Raw genomic sequence first — 23,361 nt, forward strand, 5'->3', positions numbered from 1 at the left:
AGTATATTTACCTGGAGGCCCAGAAAACTGTTTTTATGTTTTCTATTGATTGAATAGAAATAATTGTGTACAGATATGGACCATGGAGACTATAGGCAGCTGATTCTGCAGAGTCTCCCAACAGAACCATACTAGTTAGTAGAAATTATACACAAATTTCCGCCTTTTTCCATTTGCGTTTGGGTATGAGAGTAAGCTGGGAAGGAAGTAGAGTTGGAAAAGGCAAGGTAAGGTAAATCTTTGCTCTCAGATTTTTAAATTACTGAGTAAACTTTCAGTGGAAAGTTTTGTCACCTTGGTGATCCAAGGATATACAACTTTCCTACCATCTGTCAGCTGTCATTAGAAGCTGCACAATTTCTGAACCGTGCCTGTTTGGTGTAGCCATGGGATGGTTGTTCATAGTTGTTCTCTTTTGCTGAGTGTATCATTGTGCATGTTCTTTTGCCTTCCCTCTTTGGCTTTCCATACCACAGATGTAACTGTGTGTGTGTGTGTGTGTGTGTGTGTGTACCTTCATTGTTCATCTCTAGCTCTGGATCATTTGTTTGTTGTTTATATATTTAGAGGTAGTAAATACCTCGCCAACTTCTCTATTAAATATTAATATCTTTTAAATATGGTAAACTTAAAAGCTAAATATTGTATATAATTTATGTTCAAGTAGAGACAATATCAGAAAATGCTTTTTCAGGAAAAAAATAGTGGAAACAAGAATATAATTTAGAACATGCTATTTGTTAACATTTATTCATTTGCAAAGTGGGAAAATATTATTACATTATAGTTGCATTTGGTCTGGCTTTTGGAAAAGCAGGAACCATAAATCATGGTCTCTGTATGGTGGCTCGAAATGATATGAGTGCTTAATCAGCATTTGATGGTATATATATATATATATATATAAAATGAAATATAAAAGAATATATAGATAAAGATGCTTGTAAAATATGCCTTATAAGGATGCTCCTTCAGCTTGTTAGTTTACCTTAGATTACATACCAACCTCAGTGGAAAATCTGCACTGGATCCATGTCTTCTTTTTCCTTCCTTAAACATTTTTTTTTTCTTTCCCATTACCCAGGTTTGAAATGCCTCCTACCCTCTTATTTTCTTTGGATGGTTTCAGGGCAGAATATTTACACACTTGGGGTGGACTTCTTCCTGTTATTAGCAAGCTGAGTGAGTAACTTCAGAGTTTACTATTGGAGTGCCACAGTTTCAGTGAGATAGACTAAGGAGGCAGTCTTTTTTTGGAAAAATACCAGCAGAATCTGTTTTACTAAACTCTATTGCAAATGAGTTAAACCTAATGATAAGGAACTAATCTTTAGTATTGTAATTGTTCTGAAACTGCCTTTTAAATAATTCCAAGATAATAATACTTATCTTAGGATTTTTATCTCTTGGTGATAGATGTAGCTATAAGGATAAGATATACCTTTTTTTTTTCCTTAGACTTTTGGATTACTTTTGTGGACAAATTATTTATATATTTATTTATCTAATATGTGTTACATCTTAAAATAGAATTTCAAAAACTGAAAGTATTTCTGATATGATTCTAGTAGTGTAAACATAGAATATGTACTTGTTATTTATCCTATAGTATCGTGTAGCATCCTTCCAACTTCTTTATCTCAATTAAAGCCTTAATTGAATGATTTTTGTATAAGTTATTAATGCAATAGTAAATAGTCTTTTCTTAATATTAATGCCAAAGTTTTAAATCACATTAACCACCAGTAATATGGGTATCACTTGCATCATCATTGTTACTGAAAACAGAAAAAATTGAATATGGGTATAAAAAGTGTAGAACATTGCTTAGCCACAGTGTAATACTGCACTGAAATAGAAGTAAGTAAATACACTATTTTGGTGTTCTTCTGGAGTTCTGAAACATTATTTACTGGACTTGAGTATAGGGGATTGGTTTTAACATCAAAATCACTCTCAGCAAATATATAGGTACATTTATTGTACTGCTTTTGTGACAAGCCAAAATAATATTTGGAGAACTTTTTAAAATTTCAGTTTTTAGTTTCTACTGGGAAGAAAATAGTTTTTATAAATTATCCTTTAACATAAGAAGTCTTTAGCAAAGAGCTTGCGTGGGCAAGGAAGGCTCTGTTCTTACCGGCCAGGCTCATGGGCTTTGAAGCTTGAATCTGACCCTTTGTTATCTTCAGGAGGAAACTTTGTTTCCATGGCACCAAATATGAGTTCAGAACCTGAGTTCAGAATTAAGGAGCTGTAGGTACCTATATGTGAACTTGGTAGGAAATCAATACACAGTTAGCCTAAGTCCTTGCTTTGGGCTATTGGGGAATGTAGCCTGTAACTCTGAACTATTTGGAAGGCAGTGAGATAGATAGACACAAGCCAGTCTGAGGAACATTTTCAGGCAATGAGGTATTGAAATGCTAGAATCATTACTTATGTGTTCCCTCCTAAATGGTAGAGGCAGAAGAGGAATGTGACACTAGGGCTAAATTAGAAACAGTTTGACTTCTGTCCTTTATTGTACTTGAAGCCAGAAGATGGCTTTTATCTTTAGAGCAGTGTTGAACTGGTCTAGAGTCAGCTGGATTGAATATTTGGGGTGGGACACTGTCATCCCAGCTATTGCTTCATTCTTCTTTTAATTTGCAGATTTAGCTACTAGTGCATTTTTTTTTGATATATATAACTACATCTTATAATTTAGGTATGTTACCACCAAGTAGTAGCAGACAAAGATCTAGCAAGCATCATTGTGGTCCACCTGGAGCTTAATGTTACCAATAAGTATGGGATAATTATTTCTTTGGCTTAATTATTTTATTTAATGTTTTTCTAACTAAGAGAAAAGCTAACTCTTAATGTTGAATTTGAATCCACAATGTTGCTTTGTAATTCACCCTGAATTTTTATGTGGTTATAAATCCCTTCCGGGTTCATTTTTTTTGTATTATTTATATGTCTGTGGTACCAAAGCTAAATGAGGGAAACAGATTGTCAGTTGTATTTAATAACAATCTTTAATTTTTTTTCCCTTGTAGAAACCTGTGGAACATATACTAAAAACATGAGACCAGTATATCCAACAAAAACTTTCCCCAATCACTACAGCATTGTCACAGTAAGCTCTGCATTTCAACTTTTATATTTTCACAGAAGTGAGAGGTAAATGTAACATTTTTTGAGAGAATAATTTGATTTCAGATCAGGAAAAAATAACTTCTTTTTCATTGTGTAGTTAAGCAAGGAAATCTAGGTTCTGGTTCTAACTTTTCTACTAACTCGTTATGGCCTTGGGAAGGTCACTTTATCTTCTGGGTCTCCATTTCCCATCTGTGAAAAGAGGTGGTGAAAGACCCCAAGAAATGACCTCTTGGTTCCCCTTCAGTTTAAAATTTTCTAATTCTTGGGTCCTGTTTTTTCTGGTTAGTTTTTAGCTTACTTTATTTGAGCCCCAGAATGTCTACACTCAACATATTCTCAACTGTCTTTCCAATCACTTTGATGTATGAGTCTAAGCAAGTCACTTTGCCTGACTCTAGATAGGATTACAGCCCTGTTTTTGTTTCACTCAAAGTTTGAGGATTTAATTTGAATCCAGAAAAAGAAAAAGTAAAACTCATTAGGCCTTATGGTTGAAGGCAGAGAATTAATACTTTAGCTTATGTTGGTACAAGCTATTCTTGGACCCAACCAAAAAGGAGTTTGTTCTGCAGAAATGTTTCACTGAGCAATGCCAAAGGACAACACAGTACTTTTTTCAGAGTTTGAGAGGCCGCTTCTTTATATAGAACTTCATCCATACCACTCCTAATTTACTTTTTTCCTATTGCATAAATTAAAACACAAATACTTCATAAAATCTTGAGTGGTTGGTTGTGTTTTAACAATACCCATTGTTTTGTTCTTCTCTCCTTAAACTGGGTTAAGTTCCTTGTAGCTTAAGTTGTCTGTTTCTCTTTGATGATTTTGTGGTGTAACTTTAAAAACTTATAACTTGCATAAAACTTGTGTTTTATATTTTTTAGGGACTTTATCCAGAATCCCATGGCATCATTGACAATAAAATGTATGATCCCCAAATGAATGCTTTCTTTGCACTTAAAAGTGAAGAGAAATTTAATCCTGAGTGGTACAAAGGAGAACCAGTGAGTTGTTTTAGCTTTTAAAATTATTTTTTATTATTCTCATCTGTTTCTATCAGAGTAAAATACCAGGTTCCCTGAAGCTTTTAATAACTCACTTAATATACTGTGTTTTGTGCTATCCTTATGCAATTAGAGATAAATGCAGGTAACTCTAAATATAGCTTGTATCATTATGTAGTTTATTCCAGAGTGGAGTTCAGGTTGTGCTGAGCCAGTTTCCTTTTCTGCTTGATTCTACCTTTTTGTCCTAGTAGCAACGAGCAGTAGTCTGGGGGTAATATTTTGATCTACACAAAGCTAATTGTTTCTACAGGTGTAAACTTTGACTCTGTTTGCATTTGCTAACTTAGAAGATTCTCTCTGATTGTGATTTAGATGTGTTCTTCTTTTTATTTTTTAAAAATTGCCACAGCAATTCTATAAGGTCTATTTGGATAGCCTTGATATTCCTCTTAGAAGGGAAAGAGCATTTGCAAGTTATAAATTCAAATTCTAGCTCTGACATTTACAGCTGTATGACTTTGGGCAAATTATTTTTTCTGTGCCTTAATTTTCTCATATCTATACTGTGAATAATTCTGTTAATTACCTCATAGAGTTATTGTGATGATTATTTGAATTAATAATCTAGGATGCTTATAGAAATACTATTTAGAACTGTAATTAGTAATAATAAGTGCTTAATAAATGTTAGTTACATAAGCAAAAATGTCGGTAAGGTAAAGGTATATATATTTGTGAGTTCTTTTCTTTCATGAATTTTTTCTTCTTTTAAGAGGGAACCTATTAAGTAGAAGTATGACTCTAAAAGTTGCAGAATTAACTGTTCATATTTTTTAGGTTAATTTGACTTCTGATTATTTAATTTCTCTTTGCTGCTGTTCAAAGTCATATTACATGGTTATTTTACAGTCTAACTGCTGGAGCATATTAACCTCAGAAGCGTTTGAGCATTTGAGAGGAAAGCATTGGTGTCGCATGCACACATAGTTTCCTAAGAAATGAATACTTGCATAATTTCCTACCTTTCCTTCACTGTCTTCTCCAGATTTGGCTCACAGCTAAATATCAAGGCCTGAAGACGGGCACATTTTTTTGGCCAGGATCAGATGTGAAAATTAATGGAATTTTCCCAGACATCTATAAAATATATAATGGGTATGTATAGCTGGACTTTTTCTTGGACCTATAACATAGGACTGTTTATTTTCTTATCATAACGTGAGTTCTAATATTTGAATGACGTGTGAAAAATGAGGCCTGTCAGAATAAGAACTCTATCTCAAAAAGTTTAGATGGGTTGGTAGATAGACAGTAAAACTAGGTGAGTTTTTTCCCTGGAGGTTTTCTAGAAAGCACTGGTAACATGTTAGAGTTTTGGGGCAGGAATAAGAATTGAAGTCCTGGTAAAAGTAGAAGTCCTGCACATTTTCACTCTAGGAAGAAGGAACTAGGAGAAGGAGAGGAAAGCATTAAAAGGACACAGGTAGAAGTGACTCTCTGGTATCCGGAAATAGTATTTAAAAGAAGATACTAATGGCATCTCTGGATTTGCATTTTCAGATTGCTTTATTAAACATTCCATCTAATGTGAGAACTGATTAGAGTAGCCTCCCTGTGATACTCAAAATACATGAGGTATTGCGAAAGAAACAAAAACATTTTTTCTGGAAAACTCCCTTTGGACCATTTTAGGGAGACTAGCAAAATAATTTTGTCTTCCCCTTGGGAAGTTTATGTCATTAAATCAATACGATAATGTATTTGAGGGATGAAAGGAAAAGTTCATAACTTCCAAATAAGAAATGCATAATCATTTTCTTTGGTGACCTTATCCTATTGTTTATTCTTTATGGTTCACACTAGCACCTTGTAATTTGCTGTTCATTTCATTCCATAGATGGTAATTGAGATTCTATGTGCCAGGCACTGTCCTGGGCCTGGGGGATTTGAAGAGTAGTAATACAGGTTCTCTGGCTTCTCAAGGTCTGATAGAGACCTTCTCAAGGTGCAACTAAGTGTACTTTGGGGTTGGGCAAGCACTCTGATGGAGACGTGTAAATAAAATCCTGGGCCCAGAGGAAGGTGTCATTAATTCTGTCCAGAAAATGTTGCCTGGAGGTCTGTCTACTCATCAGGTGTCCACTTCCCAATTTTACTGAGAGTCATCAATGAGTGAGTTCTTCATGAGGTCCCCTTTAAAGAGTATATTGATCCATGGGTTATTCATGCGTAGCAATTCCTATTCTCAGGCGCAAGAGTAAGATGCTCAAGTAGAGTACAGGAAGCGGTTTCTTTAAAGTCGACTACAGCTTTCATATGTGTAAAATTTAATGTTCATTTCTGTGTCGGGAAAACAATTTTTAAGTTTTCAGATGAACTCTTACATTGCTTCAAATCCATCTGATGCCTTGAATTGTGTTAATCTCTCTGAATGCACACATTTATATTTTAAACCCAAAGAGTTGTCACAGATTTGTTTCATTTTGTTCATCCTTCTTATTAGTTCAGTACCATTTGAAGAAAGAATTTTAGCTGTTCTTAAGTGGCTGCAGCTTCCTAAAGATGAAAGGTATGTAGACCATTAATTTCCATCATAAAATATTCCTTTGTTTTATAAGAATGTCAGCATATTTTAAATTGACTACAGGAAAACTTTGCTATTGGCTGTGATATTTTATATCCAAATGAACTCTTTAGTGAGCTATTACAGCCACATTTTGAAGAATTGTAAACATGTAAATTATTTCTCAGCAATTTTAGAAATGTTACCCCAATGTTGTGTGACTTTTATTCACTATCAGTTGTTGAATTATTCTTTCTATTCTGTTTTACAATGTGTTCGTAAAATATTACATTTTGATACTGTTTGATTTAGACCACACTTTTACACTCTGTATTTAGAAGAACCAGATTCTTCAGGTCACTCTTATGGACCAGTCAGCAGCGAAGTAAGTACATTTCTATCAGTGATTACTTCATTAAACCTGGTAACATCTAACGGAAACTTGCTTTGAAGCAGGTTTCTAGACCATTCTATAAGAATCCATGATATCTGGAAAGAGTGAGTATGAAGCACATTTTTATTAAACCAAAAGATGCACTATAATGAAAAAGAGTTGGGAGCATTGTATTGTTTTACACTATCAACGGTGGTAAATTGAACCAATGATGAGTTAAATTCTGTATTTTCAATTTCAAATGAGGTATGTCACACTCCACCCTTCCTACTCTTTCCATCAAAACCTATCTCCAGTGACTTCACTGCAGTTAACAACCTATGTGCCCTTGCTCTGATTCTGTCCGTCAGCTAAGCAGAAATGCTCCTTCTTAGAGGTGGGAGATGTGTGGCCAACAGTGCGACCATGTCATAATTAGACAAAGGGAGGTTTCTTGTAGCTCTTGTCTTGGTTTGAACGATTGGCCAGATGCTAGTATAATTTTTATTCTTTCACTATTAAGACCCATGTCTAGGTCAGTTTGGCTACAAGTCAGTCTAAGGATCATTTTGTAATTTATTATCAGAGCATATAAGTTTTAAGACCAGTCTGTTTTTTCTGTTCACTAAAGATTTCCCAAAGTACCTGCTTTTCTGATTCATTTTCCATTAAGGTCGAGCCCATTGCTTTTCAAATCACATTCATCAATTTCTAAACTGGGTTAAAGGCTAGTATTATTGGCTCATGAAAACCCACTTTATCTTGATACTCAAAAATTCCAGTCCATGTTACTTAGATATCTTTGAGTGAATGAAAGACCATGTTGAAAGAGCTTATTTCGTAATACAGTGAAATACACAGACTGTGTGTAAAGGTTAAACTGGTTTGATACAGTACAGAAGACACAGGCACAGCTGCACAAGAATTTCCCTCCGGTGGTTTTGCCAGGAGAGAGGATGAGAGAAATGCCAAAGGCAGTTTGCCAAAACCATATGCCATTCTGTGTCCTTGTGATATTCATATGCAAAATAATAGTTTGTACAGAAATAATGGGTTGTATTCCTAGAAGTTCTAATTTTAAAATATTAAGTACATAGCACTATAAGAAGCATTTCATGAATGCTTTTAACGGCATGACATGAGATTGTTTCCCTTTCTTAGGTCATCAGAGCTTTGCAGAGGGTTGACAACATGGTTGGCATGCTGATGGATGGTCTGAAAGAGTTGAACTTGCATAGATGTTTGAATCTCATCCTTATCTCAGATCATGGTAACCTGACTTTGTATCATTTATCCTTCAGGTTAAATGGTGCCCTCAGAAGTTTACTTGATTGATTATTATTTTATTATTTCTTCTGACTTTTATAGTTAATTCTTTTAAATGTGATTTTTTGTAGAAAACCTTTAGAAAATACTACATTAAATATAAACTGCAAGTGAAACATAGAATTCACAAAAACCTAAGAGCCTATCAACCACAACGCGCTCGTGTCCTGATTTGGGGAAGGCTTACATCAGGAACTTGGAGAGTTAAAACAATTTTTTTAATATTAAGTTTTGGTAACTCTACCCTAAAAATTTTAGGTGTAATTTGAATAGATGTGCTTTTTCTATTTTCTCTAGCACAAGACTGACTTTTAAAGGCAGTATATTAATTTTGGCAATATTTTACTTTTACTTACTGTTACCTTTAGAACATGTTTGTGTACAGCCTTGCGACTATACATGTGATGTGTATACAAGAAAATAGGAAAGAGGTCCTTTTTGTTTTTTCTTGTTGTTATTATTGCTTGCTTCAGAAATAATTACTGAAAACTATTTCTAGAAACAATCCTAAGAAGCTATATCCTAAAGAAGCCCCCAGTCCTGGAATGAGATTGAGAGTTTTATACTCCCAGTTAATATGCTAGGTGATTCTGAGAAAATAACTACATGATATTCGGGCTAAAACTGTGTAGGCCTCCTCACTCACATAGCGATATTGTAATACATAAATAAGAAGAAACACGAAACTAATTTGGATGAAGGAAAGGGAAAAAAATTTTTTTAAGTGAAGTGGATTTACGTGAAATTCTGTTTCTTACCTGTTAGGTGTTCAACTATCATGACTGCTGACTTCATGTTTATTGATTTAAATTCTGGAAGTGAAAGAAATTCTGTTCCACATGCTAAATGTTTTAGGTAAAGTTGCAACATGTTTTGGGATTTTTTTTTCTCCTAGGCATGGAACAAGGCAGTTGTAAGAAATATGTGTACCTGAATAAATATCTGGGGGATATTAAAAATGTTAAAGTTATATATGGACCTGCAGCTCGCTTGAGACCCTCTGATGTTCCAGATAAATACTATTCATGTGAGTATGTCTCTGTGCTAATTTTGAATATGATTATATTCACATTGCATTCCTCTGAATCATTATATCTGTAAATTAAAAGGGATCAATTTATTTCCTGATTAAATCTCCAGGGCTGATCTTCTGCACTCAAAGGGATTTTGTGGGACTGGATGTGAGGGACAAGTCTAACCACTTATCTGTTAATTCATGGCTAAGAATGTTATTTGACCAACTTGGTACAATTTTATGTCATCTCGTGTGTTTTTTGCTTGTGTTGGGTTCAAGGTTACTTGTACTAGAAAAAAAACTTAAAAGTTCAGTTACACTTATTCAACTTTAATTAATGTCTTTTCATTAAAATAAGTTATAGACATTATCAGATAATATTCCATTATGAGGAGGAATGCTGGCAGAGATGATTAATTCTTATAAGCAACTAATTTCTGTTCTCCGAAATTATTTTCTTAAACTGTCCCAAAAAACAATGAGAATGTGTTTTGTGAACAGGGAAGAAGAAATTTCACATTCTCTCTCCACCACATGTCATATCCAAATGGTCAAGAAATTTTAAATGTTCATTCTTTTGAAAGTCAAGCCTGTTTCAGAACTGATTGCACCTCTGTTATACCCCACTTTTTGATTACCATCCTTGGTAATTCTAAAATACTAAGGGCAGTTTTGTTTATCTTTTTGTTACAATTACCTTTGAAATGGAAAGAGAAAAGAGCTTTTCTGATAGTCATTAGCACTGAATTAGGTTTGGGTATATGCAGTGCTGTATGTTTCAGTAGATACTGTTGAATATTCGTGAGAAGTAGATTTCCCTGCAGGAAAATGGTTATCCAAATATATTAACATAGTAACCCAAAGCACAGACTCACTTGTACAATAACATGTATTAATTAGTATTTAAAATAACATTAAAGTAGTACATGATTTTTATAAAACCTCTTATAAAACTACACAGGCAATGGCAGTCCACAGAGATGTTTAGGATAGGATGGCTAAGCTTAAGCCACACCCTTATCTCAGTGAGGCCCCTGAGTTACCCAAATCAAAGCAAAAATTACATGTCTCTCTACATCCATACATTAAAATATATATACAGTACATATTCTTATCTAGATAATTTTCTCAAACTTATATAAAGTGTAGCTAAAAGAATCGTAGAGAGCTAAGCCGTTACCGATTTGCAGCTTAAAGTACACTAAGCAAGTATGCTGTGGGCTTGCTGTGCAAATTCAGTTTCAAAACTGTTCTACCTGCCCTCACTTCTCAATTCCCCTATGTCCTTCTTACTTAGAAATTCTGGAATTATCCTTGACTGTCAAAGTATGTACAAAGTAACAGTCTTCCACCCTAAATCCCCCTAATTCACAACTCAGTTCCTCTCTCTCAAGATAAACACTTAGATTTGGGATGTGTCTTCTCAAATATTTGCTATGCATATGTAAAACATTCACTTTTACTTTTACAAAGTGAAATTATACAGGATCTAGATACATGGATGGAGGAATGGATAGATATTTGGATGCATGGACAGATAGATAGATGGATGTATAGGCAGATGGACAGGCAGATGGATGAATGGACAAACATACGAATGACAGATGGATAAACGGATGTTCTGTGACTTGCCTTTTTCACTTAACCATAGGACATAATTTCACAGGCATGGTGGTGGTAGGGGTTGGGTTATTCCTAAAGATCTGTCTTATTACCATCAATGGCGAATATATGATTTAAATGATCTGTTTGAAACCTGCTTTGGTATTTAAATACAGGGTTTGAGGCTGACATTTTGTATTTTTTGTATTATTTTTACTTCTAATGGTAGCATACCATTCAGCTATTAATTCTTATCTTTGCCCCCCTTCAGTTAATTATGAAGGCATTGCCAAAAATCTTTCTGTGAGTATCTTTTTTTTCCCCCATTACTTTGTTATTACTAGTTTTGTACAAAATATATTTAGAAGAAAGTTTCAGTATTTGTTCTTAGGATTGTAGGATTTAATCTAATCTAATTTTTGGAGTATCTGGGCCAACATTTAAATGCTCTGTAGTTTTTACAGATCTTTAAGGACATGTCCCAGTAATGTAGGCTTTAAAAATTTTAAGAATTTATTTATTGACATTGTTAAATTTATATGACAGGACAAGACATAACTGAAAACAATAGGAGGAAAAACCCTATAGCTGTACTATCATAAACTATTAGCATTATGATATATTTCCTTCCAGTCTTTCTTATGCCTATTTTTTAAAATCAGCTTTTGTCCTAGTACTAATTTATCTATACTACATTTTTTTACTTGATAGAAAATTCTTACAATTTTAAAGAAAATTCTTAAAATTGTCATAAGAGTGAAAATATGATCATCAGTAATAACACAAGGTAAAGTAGTGACTCAATCTAAGCATCCTGGAACTCTTATGCAGTAATTATGATTTTCTGTACAAAGAAGAATATTCAATAGTTGGGAATATTCAACTTGCACATTATATAGGTAGTAAGAATTCAGTTATTTTTGCATCTGTGATTTATTGGGCATACTGATTAAATGTTTGTAAAAAAAAATTCATATGGAGTTAGAAAGCAATTTCAAGAGAAGTTTACACTTAAGAAAATATGGAAATAATGGTTTTTCTTTACCTTCTACAATTTCAGTGCCGGGAACCAAACCATCACTTCAAACCTTACTTGAAACATTTCTTACCCAAGCGTTTACACTTTGCCAGAAGTGACAGGATTGAGCGCTTGACATTCTATTTGGACCCTCAGTGGCAACTTGCATTGTAAGTTCTAACAGTCTCCCATGTCAGCTTAGCTTGATCTGTTTAGTAATTCAAGGTAACCATTGGGCCCTTTCCCATGATGTTGTTATATGAAAACTACAAATATGATTCTCTTCCCTCTATCTCAGGGTCTCTTAACCTGGGCCTATTGACATTTTAGATCAGGATAATTCTTTGTGGTTTGGGGAGTCGTCCTGTGTGTTGTGGGATATTTGAAAACATCCCTGGCTTCTACTCACTAGATGAAAAAACATCTTTTCTATAGTTGTGACAACCAGAAATATCTGCAGACATTGCCCGGAGTCCCCTGGGCAGGGGAGTCACCTCCAGCTAAGAACCACTACTCTGTCCCCTCGCATCCATCTTGATTATTTCTTATGCTCTGCATTTGTGTAACCACTTGCCATTGTATCTCTTCTGCATGTTACGGTGATGCCTAATAATACCTTCAAAGTCTAACAGATAATGGGCAAAAGCTCTTTAGAGTAATGAGCGATTACCTTCTTCATTAGACAAAGCTGTTTTTTCATTCTTGTTATACTATTCCATTAGTAAACCTCGGTTTATTAGTGTGTTCAGCAAATTATTTGGATGGTTCATATTGCTAATATCTTAAGACTTGATCATTAACTCTCTATGGTTGCCAGGAAGCCAGGGATGATAAATACCCCTGTCCAGCAAAACCTAAGCCGTGAAGCAGAATTCAGTCAACAGAATTGCACCATCTCTTTATTAGAGAGCTGTGCTTTCAGTGTTTAGAAAAAGAACATGAAAGAAGAGGAGGTCCTTACCCTCAGGGGAGAACTAATATTTAGTGAACATCTACTATATTCTAAGCATGTCTTTAGTATAAACCATTTATGTGTGGCCAGGGCTCAAAACCATGCTAATGGTTTTCTCCTTTATACCATATTGCTTATAATTGATTTGTCTACAAAATGAAAGATAAAAGTGGCCCCCTAAATCTTTTCAAAGCCAAGCGGTTTTATTTACTTTTTGTTTTTTTATTTGCTTAACAATTGTTACTTATTCTTTAATCACCGAATATTAAAGAATGTATAAAAATATTAAAGAAAAATATTAAATATTAAAGAATATTAAAGAACAGCTACTCTTTATTAATGGAAATAATGTCATGATTCTCAGTTTTGCTTTATGAATGGACGTTGTTAATTTATATTATGTGAAAATTAGGAATCCTTCAGAAAGAAAATATTGTGGAGGTGGATTTCATGGCTCTGACAATGCATTTTCAAATATGCAAGTGAGTAAACCTATTATATGTTAAAAATTAGTTTTTATCTTAAAGAAAAAACTGATATATAAAGTTTTAGGCATAAAAAACATAGACTGTCATTATATGTCTTGAATGAGAATTAATGAAGCATGTAATTTCATATAGCTGTTAACTTTGGGCATTAAATTAATAGAATTTTGTTAAATATTTATATTCATGTTTCATGACTGTGACGTATACGTCATACTAAATTTCTAATAATTATTTTGCATATATTTGTACTTTATTAAGAATGTTGCTCCCCAGTAAATGAAAGCCAGTGATTTAATAGGTGAAAAGATATCATAGTTATATTCTAAAATATCGTATATTAACACATATATGTGGAATATAGAAAAATGGTACAGATCAACCAGTTTGCAAAGCAGAAATATAGACACAGATGTAGAAAACAAACATATGGACACCAAGTGGGGAAAGCGGGGGCGGTTGGGGTGGGATGAACTGGGAGATCAGGATTGCCATATATACATTACTAATAAGAAAAAAAAAATACCAAATTGTATACTCTAAATATATGCAGCTTATTGTCTGTTAACTGTATCTCAATAAAAGTTCTTAAAGAAAAAAAGAAAAACAAATCAAATTGTACATTTTAAGTATATGCAGTTTATTGTATGTCAATTATATCTCAATAAAAGTTCTTAAAGAAAAAAATATATGTAGTTTACTGAATGTCAGTTATAGCTCAATAAAAGTTCTAAAAAATAAAAAAAATAAAGAAAACATTTTTAATCTTACAGTGGAAAAAAAAAAAGATGTCATAGTTATGTTCTAAATGCCAGGAATTCCCTGGCAGTCCAGTGGTTAGGATTCCATGTTCTCGCTGCTCAGGACCCAGGTTCATTCCTTGGTCAGAGAGCTAAAGTCCCACAAGCCACCCAGCATGGCCAAAAAAATAAATAAATAATTAAAAAAAAAAAAAAGATAATGCTTTCCATTTACCTAACACTTTAAATTTTCAAAATATCCTCATAATAATTTTCTAATTTAATCCCTACAGCACTGTGTGTGGTGAGAAGAATGAGGTTTAGATCCCATTTCACAGTTGAAAAAAGATTTCATCATCATTCTGTTCTGATTGTCACATTAGGAATTATAATAAAGTTAAGAAAAATATCCTAGATGCCCTTAGATTAAATGTGCAGCAGAGTTAATATCCTACAGAGTCCACTGGGTACAGTATTTTTCCACTTACTTTAGTATAACTAGTTTATATATATTCACTGGGGAAGATATAAAATACCTTTTTGGCCACCAACTCCGTGCGTCACTGAAATGAGTAGATAAATTGTTTCTTTTTTGGCCAACATAGGCCCTCTTTATTGGCTATGGACCTGGATTCAAGCATGGCATTGAAGTTGACTCCTTTGAAAATATTGAAGTCTATAACTTAATGTGTGGTAAGTGTGAAGAGGCAGCTTTTCTCCCTTCTGAACACAGAGCTGGAATAGGATTATCAAAAGTAGGTCACATTTCAGGCCCCTTTCTGGAAATGATAAGGCAAGACAGACCTTTATATTTCCACCTTTCTTCTTCCTGACCCAGAGTCATTGAAAAAATGTGCAGAACATAACCATCTGATGACTTACTTGTTCCTTCCACTAGGCTCCACAGTGGTAAAGTACCACACTAGAGCAGGGAGGTCTGTACATCCCAAGCACCCAGTACTTTGCCAGGCTCTGGACTGAATTAGATGACAGTTGAACAAGATCAGGGTAGAAGCCAGAGGAAAAAAGTTTGGGGTTGTGAAAGGTAGACAAAACAGGTGGATCCTCCGGTAGCAATAATAGTTGAATGGATGCCAATGTCAAGGTTGTAGAAAAGGAGGAGGACACATTGAATATATTCTTAGTTTACTCTGTACCTTCCAAATTAGCAGTTTTTATGGTTGAGTATTGCATTTTAAATATTACTTCCTTTTTCTGATAACAATACTGGGCATTTGTAAAACCTCAAATATGTCCTAAGTATCATTCTTTTAGTGAGAGCCAGTATACTTAGATGAGTTTATATACCTTAAAGCACTTAAACTGTGCCTGGCATATAATAAGTGCTTTACTGTATAAGTGTTTGCCATCATTATTATTGAAAACATGAGTCTTAGACTTGGACAGAGCTGGTTTTGAATCCTAAGTCTACTACATTAGTCGCTTGAGATCTTGAGCTAAGCACTCTGGTTACGGGCATACCTTAGAAGAATTGCAGGTTCAGTTCTAGGCCACTGCAATACAGTGAATACTGTAATAAAGCAAGTCACAAGATTTTTTTTTGGAATCCCAGTGCTATAAAAGTTATGTTTACGCTTTACTATAGTCTATTAAGTGTGCAATAGCTTATGTCTAAAGAAACAATATACATACCTTAATTAAAAAGTGCTTTATTACTAAAACATGCTATCATCAGTGCAAGGTTGCCACAAACCTTCACTTTGTAAAAAATGCAGTATCTCTGAAGTGCAGTAAAATGAAGTACAATGAAAAGCGGTCTGCCTATGCTTATCTACCAAATAGCAACAATAACTTATTAAATTGTTTTGAGGATTAAGTAAAAAAAATATACTAGCACACTGCCATGTAATAAGCATTCAACAGGGGATAACTATATTTATTGTATACATTAAAATTCAGAAATTTTTATAGAGAAGTACAGCATGCATATCAGCATTTCCATCAAGAACAGCATGGTCGTAAATACTCTACAACCCAAGAGAGAGAGATTTATAGTTTTATTTTAGGTAAAGAGTTAAGGACTCATATAGGTTAGGCTTTAAAAAATAAAACTTGTAGTGTAAGTCTACTATTTATTTAGTTTTGAAATTTCTAAGTAAATGTTTATTTATCATTCTTGTAATTATGCAGATTTACTGAATTTGACACCAGCTCCTAATAATGGAACTCATGGAAGCCTTAACCATCTTCTAAAGAATCCTGTTTATACCCCAAAGCATCCCAAAGAAGTCCGCTCCCTGGTCCAGTGCCCCTTCACAAGAGCCCCCAGGGAGGACCTCGACTGCTCATGTGATCCCTCCGTAAGTAATCCCAAGAAGTTTAGCCCAGGACTCCCTAGGTGGCACAGTGGTTAAGAATCTGTTCGCCAGTGCAGGGGACCTGGGTTCAATCCCTGCTCCAGGAAGATCCCACATGCTGTGGAGCAGCTAAGCTCAGGCGTCACAACTATTGAGCCTGTGCTCTAGAGCCCATGAGTCACAACTATTGAGCCCATGTGCCATGACTACTGAAGTCCACGCTCATAGAGCCGGTGCTCCACAACAGGAGAAGCCACCGCAATGAGAAGCCCACACACTACAATGAAGAGTAGCCCCCACTCGCCGCAACTAGAGAAAGTGTGCGCCGCAACTAGAGAAAGCGTGCGCAGCAACGGAGACCCAACACAGCCAATAAATAAAATAAATAAATTTATTTAGTTTAAGAAAAAAGAGAAATTTAGCCCAGTGGGTATGATTTTATAGCACCCTCTGCATAGCATATGCTGTAGAAATAAATGATGATTAAATTAAAATTCATGAGTGGAAGTAAACATATATTTATTTTCAATTTTAGTGACACATGTCGACCTTTTTATTATTTATTTTTCCTGCTCCTAATTTTGGACTCTCACTCTATTTTTATCCCCTCGTGTTGAGACTTGATTTGGCTGCAGGCTGGGAGAGATCTAAGTCCTGGAATATACTGAATCCCAGAATCCATGCTGACATCCTAGCAGTGAAGTCTTTTGTGAACCGATCACAATATTCCTTCTCTAAAATACATCCCAACCTATTTTAAATTTAGAGGGAAAATATCACTTTTGATATGAAATGGATTTATGACACTTTTCCTTTTTATTCCTATCTTAATATATAGTTCTTGTAAGGAGATGAAAATATGTGACAAGTTATGAACAAAATTGATGATGTCCGTAAAAACAGATTTGAGTAGTTCATCTTATGTGTTCCATTTTGTTTTAAGCTTAATTTAGGCTTGTAAAAAGACTGTAAGAGTAGAGATAAGAATTATAAAGCAGCAATTATACTCTTATTTTCGATGACTTGTATTATGCCATGCTAACAATTTTGTCTTTTTTCAGCTATTCTTTTCTTTACCCTATTCTTTTTCTCTTCTTCAAAAAAATAACTTTCACTTGTACAAAATGGTTTTAAATTTATCTTTGTTCTGTGGTGGAATACTTAAGCTGTAGAAGCCATTTATTACAAAATGAAAACATGTTTCTCAGTCCTTAAAAATTGTATCATTAATTTTTTAGATTTTGCCAATTGTGGATTTTCAGACACAGTTGAATCTGACGACGGCAGAAGGTAAGGCATGTTTACTCTGGAGCCTGGAATGTGGAAGCAGGCTTTTCTCAACAATGTGAACCACAGAATTAGTTTCGGGTCATTGTTTGAGAATAACCTATAAAGTAAGGTGGTAGTGGAGGACCACCTGATGAATTGAAGAGATTTCTTAGCTTGAAAGTCTAGACTGTTAGTCATAAGGAAAGAAGGCATGTTTACAGTGGAAACAGCATGTAATATAATTAGTGGAAGCTGAATCACTTTTTATGAACTTAGTGGAGGGTTTTAGATTTTGAAGATATTTATAGCTTTATACAATATTATAATAATAGATCCTCAGATTTCCATTAAAAATACCAATTAACTTTCTATCTTACCTAGTTCTTAGTTAATTATAAGGGAATATAAATTTATTTATCTAAAGTTATTTTTTTATAACTTCTGAATGAAAATTAAGAATATGCAGGCAGCTGATGAAATGTGAATATTTAGCATCACTTGGATACAGTCTCTGAAACACTTTGACACAATCTCTGATCCTTAAATTACTTGGCTCACAGTTTTTTCTTGCTGGAATAAAAAGGTGAATTCTGCACAATCCTGACTTGAACTTCTCTATATAAAATCTCTGTAAATGTTCAGATTAGAGAATCTTTGATGGCCCCAAGGTGGCAAAGCTTTGTGGTGAAAAATGACACTTTTGGAACTGAGTAGATATGGATTTGAATAGAACTTAGAAACTGTATGTCCATAGAAAAGTATTTACTCTCTGTAAATTGCTGTTTTCTCATCTGTAAAATGGGCAGATGATCTTAATTCATAGGGCTCTATAAGAATTAAATTCAGTGATGTATATGAAGAACTCTATAAAGCATATGATGCTTGGGAAAAGGGCAATAAACAGTATATATACTATTGTTATTTCATTCAGTGTAGTCTCATAATTTCAGTTTTGAGCTTTTGCTTTCCAAGTACACACATCCAGAAAATTTTCTTTCCGTAGTATGTCCTGGAGAATAAGTAATAAAAACAATGTTAAAGAATTTTAATAATATAAGTCCTAATTGCTGAAATTGCTAGCAGTTTCATGTAGTATCTTGTGATATCTTAGTATTACATTGATCTTTCAGGATCTTCATAGGCAAAAACTGCAGTGAACTCCTTTTTCTTTTTTAATTGTTTATGGTTCTGTTCTTCGTAATTAGTTCAATTTTACCGTTACAAATAATTTTTCAATAGGGTTAAGTAGAGGAAAGAATTAGATGAGTGTATCGTTATATATTATCATAAAACACACACTAAGTATATTTGAATGGTGGTTTCATTTTCCCCCGTGACCCAAGAGAAGGCCATTAAACGTGGCACTCTACTCTATGGAAGACCCAGAGTTCTCCAGAAGAACAGCACTGTCTGTCTGCTTTACCAGCACCAGTTTGTGAGTGGTTACAGCCATGACCTCCTGATGCCCCTTTGGACATCCTACACCATCGACAGAAATGCAAGTATTTGTCACCTCTTTACCTCTGTGTGGTTATTTTATATTATCATTAAGCAAAACATTGAAAACATAGTTTCTCACTGTCAATCAGTCCCCAAATTAGATCACTGAACTGAGAGTCAGAAAAATTAGATTCTAGTTCTAGCTCTGCCACTAACTAGCTATGTGACTTTGACACTCAGAGCAAACTTCTGGGAAATGAGGGTTTGCAGTGAAGATTTCTCCCTCGCTTTTGTTTTTTCTCAGTTTTTTTTTTTTTTTTTAATTTTTAGTTGAGTATGGTTGCTTTACAATGCTGTGTTAGCCTCCACTGCATAACAAAATGAATCAGCCACACACATACAGATATCCCCTCCCTGTTGGCCCTCCCTCCCATTTAGGACATCACAGTGCATTAGGTAGAGTTCCCTGTGCTATAGAGTATGTTCCCATCAGTTGTCTATTTTATTTATTTTTTAATTAATTAATTAATTAATTAATTTTATTGGCTGTGTTGGGTCTTTTTTGCTGTGCGTGGGCTTTCTTTTTTCTTTTAGTTGCGGTGAGTGAGGGCTACTCTTCGTTGTGGTGCGTGGGCTCCTCATTCTCGTGGCTTCTCCTGTTGTGGAGCATGGGCTCTAGGCGCGTGGGCTTCAGTAGTTGCAGCACGTGGGCTCAATAGTTGTGGCTCACGGGCTCTAAAGCACAGGCTCAGTAGTTGTGGTGCATGGGCTTAGTTGCTCCGCAGCATGTGGGATCTTCCTGGAGCAGGGATGGAACCCGTGTCCCCTGCATTGGCAGGCGGGTTCTCAACCACTGCGCCACCTAGGAAGCCCTCAGTTGTCTATTTTATACACAGTATCAATAATGTATATGTGTCAGTCCCTTTTCTCAGTTTTAATATTTGATGATTCTAATTTCTAATGTCATGAAATCAGTTTTATAATCAATTGCAGTAGTTTATCTCTACACAACTGTGTAAGTACAAGGATTTCCTTCAGCTGCCCAAATCTTAAGGGGTCCTCAGTGATGGAGAGGCCATTAAAGCTCAGTAACCTCATTGCATATACCACCTACAGGAAGACCCCCAGACCAAACCAGGGAGAGGTCAGGGATCCTGTCTGCCGCCCAGACCAGAGGAGTTTGGCCTTGAAAGAAGTAGGGGAAAATATCCCAGAATAAGACCACCATTCTCCCTCACCCTCGCCCCCTGGGTGCTGTGGTAGAAAGATAAATGATGAAGGAAATAGGCCTTGAGAAAGAGAAAGAGGGGAGGAGATGAGATTTAGATCTTATCTGGAAATGAAGTTTTAAACTAGACTGACCAGGTTTTCAGAAACTGAAAATGTCTACCAAGCTATAGGATGCCCTTAAGGAATGGGAAGGGGGTTTGAGAGAGCTTAGCTGACGGTGGCAGTTAGATTTTAAAAGCAGAGCTGTTGTTCCTATTCACCAAGATTATGCTAAATAAAAAGATAAGGAAATGTGTGTATATATGTAATTTCTATGTCTACATATATATATATAGAATATACACACATGCACAAATTTACATAAAGTTTCCACCTTCATTTGATTTTTAACTTTTGAAAACCATCTTCAACCACTTTAAACACTTTTCAGTTGACTTTGTATTATATCGCAGTTTACCCAGTGTTTTGTAGGTCCCCATCCTATTGATATTGTTTCATACCTTAATCATGGTGTTCTTGGGCTGTTTCAATGTTTAGTTTCCTTATATAATGAAAGCTGCAAAAATGCACAGTGGTCCCTACTCCTGAGGTTTTCACGTTGAACTGTGGTTCAGTGGCTTCTCCCCCACCCCCAGCCCCACCCCCACCGCCACTTTTGGTTGTGTTGAGTAGGAAAGAATCTGATCTCTAAAAGGCAGCAATTCACTACACAAAAGTTTGAAACTGAGTAGACAAAAACATTATAAACAAAATTAGCACTACATAGTAGGAAAATGTTTGCACATATATGATTAATATCCTTAATATTGTAAAGGGTTTTTGCACTTTGGTTAGAAACAAGATGAATACAGTAGCAGAAAAATGGAAAATGGTGAAGGACATGAACAGAAAACCAGCACCTCATGATTTTATGTGGTTCACCTTTAACTATTTATAAAGCTCTCTCTTTTTCTGCTGTATGCTTGTCCCCTGATGGTCCTTTTCATTTTGTTCTTCAGGACAGTTTCTCTACAGAAGACTTTTCCAACTGTCTTTACCAGGATCTCCGAATTCCTCTTAGTCCTGTCCATAAATGTTCGTTTTATAAAAATAACGCTAAACTGAGTTATGGGTTCCTCTCCCCACCACGTAAGTCTCTTCCTCTCTGACCTTCTCTTTCTCTTATCTTCTTTCTCTCTTGTTTCCTTTTCTTTCTTATACAGCAGTGTACATCTTGTTTATTTATCGGTGAAAACAGTGAATGGGAAATAGACCTAATAGGGAAAATTTTCAAGAGTCTAAAGCTTGAGTTTTGGAAACCTTTTTACTTTTGTTTGGAGGATGATGGATTTAGTGCAGGCACTGTAGATAGAACATGCTTCGCTTTTCTGCATTTCTTTTAAACAGAATTTGAGAAAACTCAGGTCAGAAGGATGCATCAGGGTTCTTAGGAAAGAGATATCATTTTGTTATTTGAAAAGAAAAATGCGATTTGTCAAAGAATTAGGTAAATGGAGAGTCTAAAGTGTGCTTGCTCTTTCACTGATACAAAGCCCCTAGGGAATGGCTTTTTTTTGAAGTTGTGTTCTGTTTTTTCAAGTGGCAGACTTGTATGTTAATGAGAAGACATTTTGAGGCCATCCTTAAAAGGCAAAACTCAGAAAGCTCCAGGTGCTCAAATACGCTCAATATCCAGTCCTGTCCCCAGAGCAAGCTTCTGAAGTCAGAATCTGGCTGTTGCCAAGATAAAAATAGACAGGTCCAAGCCAAAAGTCCATACAAAGAAGCCTTGTACAGCATTTCGAGGCAGACATCCTGTGATGTTTTTTCTGGTTAGTAGGTGTGTTCTGAAGCCAGATACTCTTTTTTTTGCTTTTCACTGTGAAAGAGTTGAAGGAAAAAAGATTGTCAACACAATGTACTTTAATTGAAGTAAGGCAAATGAGGTAAAATTTGAATATGTTTAATTTGGGCCCTTTGTATTACAGTTTTGGTTTCTTTGATAAATTCATCTTGAAGAAGAAAAGATCCAAATTTTTTTTTTTAAGGGACTTGACCAAACACATTGCATTTTCCCTTGACCCAGTACGTGGGAAAGTTTTATGAGTTTAAGATGATACTCAGCTAATTTTTTTAAATGTGCCCCTCCCCACCAATGAGAAAGTGTAATTCCTAGTGTTATTTGTGAAGAATGAAATAGTTGTCCTTGTTATTTCTTTGTAGAATTAAATAAAGGTTCAAGTCGAGTATATTCTGAAGCATTGCTTACTACTAATATAGTGCCCATGTACCAGAGTTTTCAAGGTAAAAAATTTTAATCTTATATCTCATAATTTCAGTGAATTTCCCTAAATTATAGGTATGATTTATATGTAATGATTGATGCTTTAAATTAAATGACTAAATATCAAATATGTTCTTATATGTTTGTTTAACTTTGAGAATACCAGTACACAAAAAAATTTTACAGGTATTAGAATTGATATATTCTTATATTTATTATTATGCTTTGTATTTAAGTGTTTGCATTTTTTTGGTGGAAGAAGTATGTAATGTTCTTCCTAAGTTATCTAGTTAATATAGTCTACTAATATATGTTAAATTTCAGTCTATTGCCCTATTTAGCTATTTGGAAGTTCTTGAAAATTGTTTTTGATTTTAAAATGAATAAGTTTTACATCATTATTAATTGTTGTGATATTTGACTCATAAGAATAAGTACACATTTATACATTAAGTGACATATAGAATTTCAAAACACAGAGCATACAAGGAATTTACATCTAGAATGCTTTTGAATATTTCAAAAAAATGCAGATATTAATAATAAATTTGATTAATCCATGTTGTGTTCCTCATTTTTTTTTTATGCTTAATGATGATATGTGATCACAGCT

At 34.7% G+C, this 23,361-nt stretch overlaps 1 protein-coding gene across 1 annotated transcript in view; it reads left to right on the forward strand.

Annotated features, from left to right (window-relative positions):
- ENPP1 (ectonucleotide pyrophosphatase/phosphodiesterase 1) overlaps positions 1 to 23,361 on the forward strand; it is a 65,613-nt gene that overhangs the window by 36,513 nt on the left and 5,739 nt on the right. Inside the window, exons 6-22 of the mRNA XM_057739683.1 lie at positions 1,085 to 1,182; positions 3,045 to 3,124; positions 4,032 to 4,151; positions 5,200 to 5,309; positions 6,658 to 6,723; positions 7,030 to 7,102; positions 8,252 to 8,360; positions 9,312 to 9,443; positions 11,305 to 11,336; positions 12,094 to 12,221; positions 13,416 to 13,485; positions 14,834 to 14,921; positions 16,380 to 16,549; positions 17,785 to 17,836; positions 19,159 to 19,313; positions 21,484 to 21,613; positions 22,688 to 22,768. Of these exons, the coding sequence (XP_057595666.1) occupies positions 1,085 to 1,182; positions 3,045 to 3,124; positions 4,032 to 4,151; positions 5,200 to 5,309; positions 6,658 to 6,723; positions 7,030 to 7,102; positions 8,252 to 8,360; positions 9,312 to 9,443; positions 11,305 to 11,336; positions 12,094 to 12,221; positions 13,416 to 13,485; positions 14,834 to 14,921; positions 16,380 to 16,549; positions 17,785 to 17,836; positions 19,159 to 19,313; positions 21,484 to 21,613; positions 22,688 to 22,768 (1,694 nt within the window). The remainder of the gene's footprint in view (positions 1 to 1,084; positions 1,183 to 3,044; positions 3,125 to 4,031; positions 4,152 to 5,199; positions 5,310 to 6,657; positions 6,724 to 7,029; positions 7,103 to 8,251; positions 8,361 to 9,311; positions 9,444 to 11,304; positions 11,337 to 12,093; positions 12,222 to 13,415; positions 13,486 to 14,833; positions 14,922 to 16,379; positions 16,550 to 17,784; positions 17,837 to 19,158; positions 19,314 to 21,483; positions 21,614 to 22,687; positions 22,769 to 23,361) is intronic.

This window comes from Hippopotamus amphibius, chromosome 6 (genome assembly GCF_030028045.1).
Source record: "Hippopotamus amphibius kiboko isolate mHipAmp2 chromosome 6, mHipAmp2.hap2, whole genome shotgun sequence".
Taxonomy (NCBI): Eukaryota; Metazoa; Chordata; class Mammalia; order Artiodactyla; family Hippopotamidae; genus Hippopotamus; species Hippopotamus amphibius.